This window comes from Macadamia integrifolia, unplaced genomic scaffold, assembly GCF_013358625.1.
Source record: "Macadamia integrifolia cultivar HAES 741 unplaced genomic scaffold, SCU_Mint_v3 scaffold1945, whole genome shotgun sequence".
Classification (NCBI taxonomy): Eukaryota; Viridiplantae; Streptophyta; class Magnoliopsida; order Proteales; family Proteaceae; genus Macadamia; species Macadamia integrifolia.
This window is the reverse complement of record NW_024868431.1, coordinates 56,039-59,697: the sequence shown is the minus strand read 5'-3', so window position 1 is coordinate 59,697 and position 3,659 is coordinate 56,039. Positions and strand designations below refer to the sequence as shown.

At 36.6% G+C, this 3,659-nt stretch overlaps 1 protein-coding gene across 1 annotated transcript; it reads right to left on the bottom strand.

Annotated features, from left to right (window-relative positions):
- Window positions 1–931: 931 nt before the first annotated feature.
- Window positions 932–2,176, bottom strand: LOC122065269 (receptor-like protein Cf-9 homolog). Its single transcript, XM_042629066.1, has 3 exons — window positions 1,645–2,176; window positions 1,414–1,563; window positions 932–1,287 (listed from the first exon to the last, which is right to left on the bottom strand). Exons 1-3 carry the CDS (start codon window positions 2,174–2,176, stop codon window positions 932–934), a joined length of 1,038 nt encoding a protein of 345 aa, XP_042485000.1.
- Between the last annotated feature and the right edge of the window lie 1,483 nt (window positions 2,177–3,659).

Here is a 3,659-nt window from a genome sequence, read left to right as displayed (position 1 = left end):
TGGACAAATGACAATGCATGAACCTCAATCTGATCGGTCCCATCTAGCAGTGTTTATCGGTCGGTTTGGATTGATTTAGTTGATTTCAGTGTGAGAATAAGTGAAATTCTAAGCAAAACCAATAAAAGAAAGATTTGGTTTTGGTTTCTTATTGATTTGATATCAGGTTCAGTTTAAATGTAAACATATACATAAGGGAAAAAGAACGGTCCCTAACCGCACCCTCTATGCCAAGACACAGAGCCCGAAAATACCACCCTACCTCCTTGTGATCGATGCCTCCACCTACCTTTCCATTGACCCGGATGTTACCACGGAAGCCACTCGACCAAGAACCGTTCTATTGTGCACCGAATAAATAATTATGGGGAAAAAAATTAGAGTTAATTTTAGTAAATTAATAATTAAGAATTTTGGTTTTTTTCTCCTGTGTCGATGAAATTCTCTTTTAGATCAACAGTTTGGTTTTTATTGCATATGATACCACCAAAAAAAAAAAAAAAAACTAATTGAAAATTGTCTTTTCTCTTTCGCTAATGCTCCCATTAGGTCTTGTTTTAATTTAAAAGTTAATGCTAAACACATGCTTGCATTTTTCATGTGTACAAGACTGGTAATAAAAGGTTTACCCAAAAAAAAAAAAAGACTAGTAATAAAAGAAGGCACAATTCCATTTATTACAATGCTTAAAATTGATTCATTTCCCTTAAACATGTAACCATAAATAAAAGAGGGAGCATAGAAAAGAAGATACACTTTATTATGATATACTACTCAAATCTCATTTATTACAATGCTTAACATTGATTCATTTCCCTCCCTCTCCGGTTGTGTTTCCTCTTCAACTCTTTGCTCTACTTGAATCCTCTTTTCTCAAACAAAATATAAAATATCGGTTGCTTCTCCAAAACAATTGTTGTCCAATGACCACTCAAATTGTCAAATCAGAGCAATATCCAGCTATGACAAATTTCCAATCAAGTAAACATGTTGAATCTTCTTCTTGTTGCAATGTCAACATTGGAGATAATGCTCCATCTGTTGTTCCACATTTCCTTGACAACGGAAAACCACATAATCCTATGTTACCCTTATAGGAAGTGTTTGGAAATGTGTTGAACTGATTGCCTTGCGGAATACTCCCCGTGAGGTTGTTATCAGATAGATCCAAGATTGCAAGGGATGTCAAACTCGTCAATTGGCTAGGGATTTGTCCTGAGAGAGCGTTTCTTGAAAGATTCAATGACTCGAGTTCTCTTAGATTTTCCAATGAAGATGGAATTTGACCTGTGAGGCTATTTCTTGACAAGTTGAGCAGTTTAAGTAATTTTAAGCTGCTTGTTGCATTTGGAGTCTCTCCACTTTATTTGTTGTTGGATAAATCTACAGTGGTGAAGGCTGTTAAGATACTACCCATCTCTATGTAGATTCCCTTGAGCACAATTGCAACTGTGTCTTGATAGTAGTATTCAGAACCTTGAAAACTGACATAATGCAATCTAGAATTGTTCACATCTTTCATCATTGCCTTCCAATGAAGAATATATTGCAATGGTAATATTCCTGTAAAATAATTGAAAGAGATATCAAAAACATGTAGATATGGGAAGGGAGAATGAACATGGGAGAGTTGTCCAATGGGACCATCAAAGTTGTTAGATCTCATGACAAGGACCTGCAATTTAGAGAGATTTTCCAACCAATATGGGAAGGTATCATTCAACTGGTTGACCCCAATATCTAACACCTCCAATTCCTTGCAGTAAGCTAATGATCTTGGAACTTGTCCTTGAAGCATGTTTCTATTGAGTTTAAGTGCATGCAGACCGCATCCACTTCTAAAAATAAGAGGAATAGGAACATCTAATTTGTTACTCTCAAAATTTAGTACCCTCAAATTTCTACTATCAAGGCATGTTGGGATGGTGCCACTCAATTGGTTATTGGACAATATCAAGAATTCCAGATTACTTGCATTGCAGTTTGAGAAAGGGATTTTTCCAATTAAATTATTATGTGAAATTGAAAAGAAGCTGGCTTTGAAGAGAAGGGACGAGAGATTCCCTAAGATAGGAGACACAAACTCACTATTAGTTGGGAGACACTCTTGTATCTTGTTTGAGTTAAGATCAAGTTTTGCAAAGATGACAGAGTGATCAGATAATGGCAATTCCATACCTGTCAACAAATTGTTAGAAAGGTTTAGGTGGGAAAAATTGTTTTGCCATATCCATTTGGGTATTGCACCATCAATTCTATTACTAGAAAGATCTAGCCAAACCAATTCCTTTTGGTTCTTGAGGAAACTTGGGAATTTGCTAATATTGCAAGAGCTCATCCACAAAAACTGAATTTGACCATTGCCAAAGTCGTCATGGCTACCATTGATGGACAAACTATCAAACAAAACATTTGTATCTTCCCCTTATGTAGCTGAAGTCATTGAATGATAGGTCAAGAACCATAGATGTTGCTTTGAGTTTGGAAATTGATCTCATCAGGTCTTGTCCTTTCAAGTAGTTTCCACTTAAGTAAATTTCTGCTAAAGAAAAAGAAGTGTTGTGAATAGGCTCATTTATGACCCCACTTAAATTGTTATTGGACAAGGACAACACAGACATTGATGGGAGAAAAAACAAATAAGAATGGATAGGCCCTTGGAGCAAATTTTCTTGCAAAAATAATTCCTTAAGATTAGGAAATCTCCACCCGAAAAAGGAAGGAATATGACCATTGAAACTATTATATGAAAGATCCAACATGGTAAGGTAGGTAAGATTTGCAAGGGAAGGAGGAATTGGTACAGAGAAGTTGCAATTTGGGAGATATATTTCCTTCAAAAACTTGAGATTCCCAGCTGAACTTGGAAACTTCCCTTGGAATGTCATGTTGCCAGCACCCAAATATTGGAGAGAACTGCTGACATAAGGGAATTTAGGCAAATGAACTACAAGGAAAGGATTATCAGATAAGTTAATATGAGTCAAGTTGGCTTGAAGGAAAATATTTCTTGGAAAATCTCCATGGAATCCACAATCCTAGAGACTTAGGATAGTCAAAGAAGTGAGGTTCATCAAAGAATTTGGTACTGTGGAAGAGAGATTTTGGTTCCAGTGAAGGTAGAGCTTAGAGAGGAAATGAAGGTTTGAGATGGATGCATCCAATAGACCCCAAAGTGAACAATTTTTCATTTACCATACATGGAGGTTAGGAAGTGTAGATGATAAGTGATGACACCAATCCCTATTCGTTAGAGCTGACAAGTTCACCCCATCAAGATGCAATTCTCTCAGGTTAGATAGGTTTTTGACAAATGCTCTTAAATTAGGGATTTCAAGGTCAAAAAACCCATAGTCAATTCAGACTTGCTCAAAAGAACCAATCCAACAGCCAGAGAGGTCAAGGAAAACCAACTTGGTCAGTTGTGACATTTCATATGGGACATGGCCCCCAAAATGGTAGAAAGAAAGATCAAGAGAAACCAAATCTATGAGTTGTGATATTTGTGATGGAATTCGTCCTGAAAATAAATTGTAGGAAAGGTTGAGATGCATTGACCTGGAGAGTTTTTCAAACCTAGATGGAGCAACGTAGTCAAATCATTCCACGAGAGGTCAAGCATTTGAAGGTGATGAAGTTGAAAGATGCTGCTATTGGAT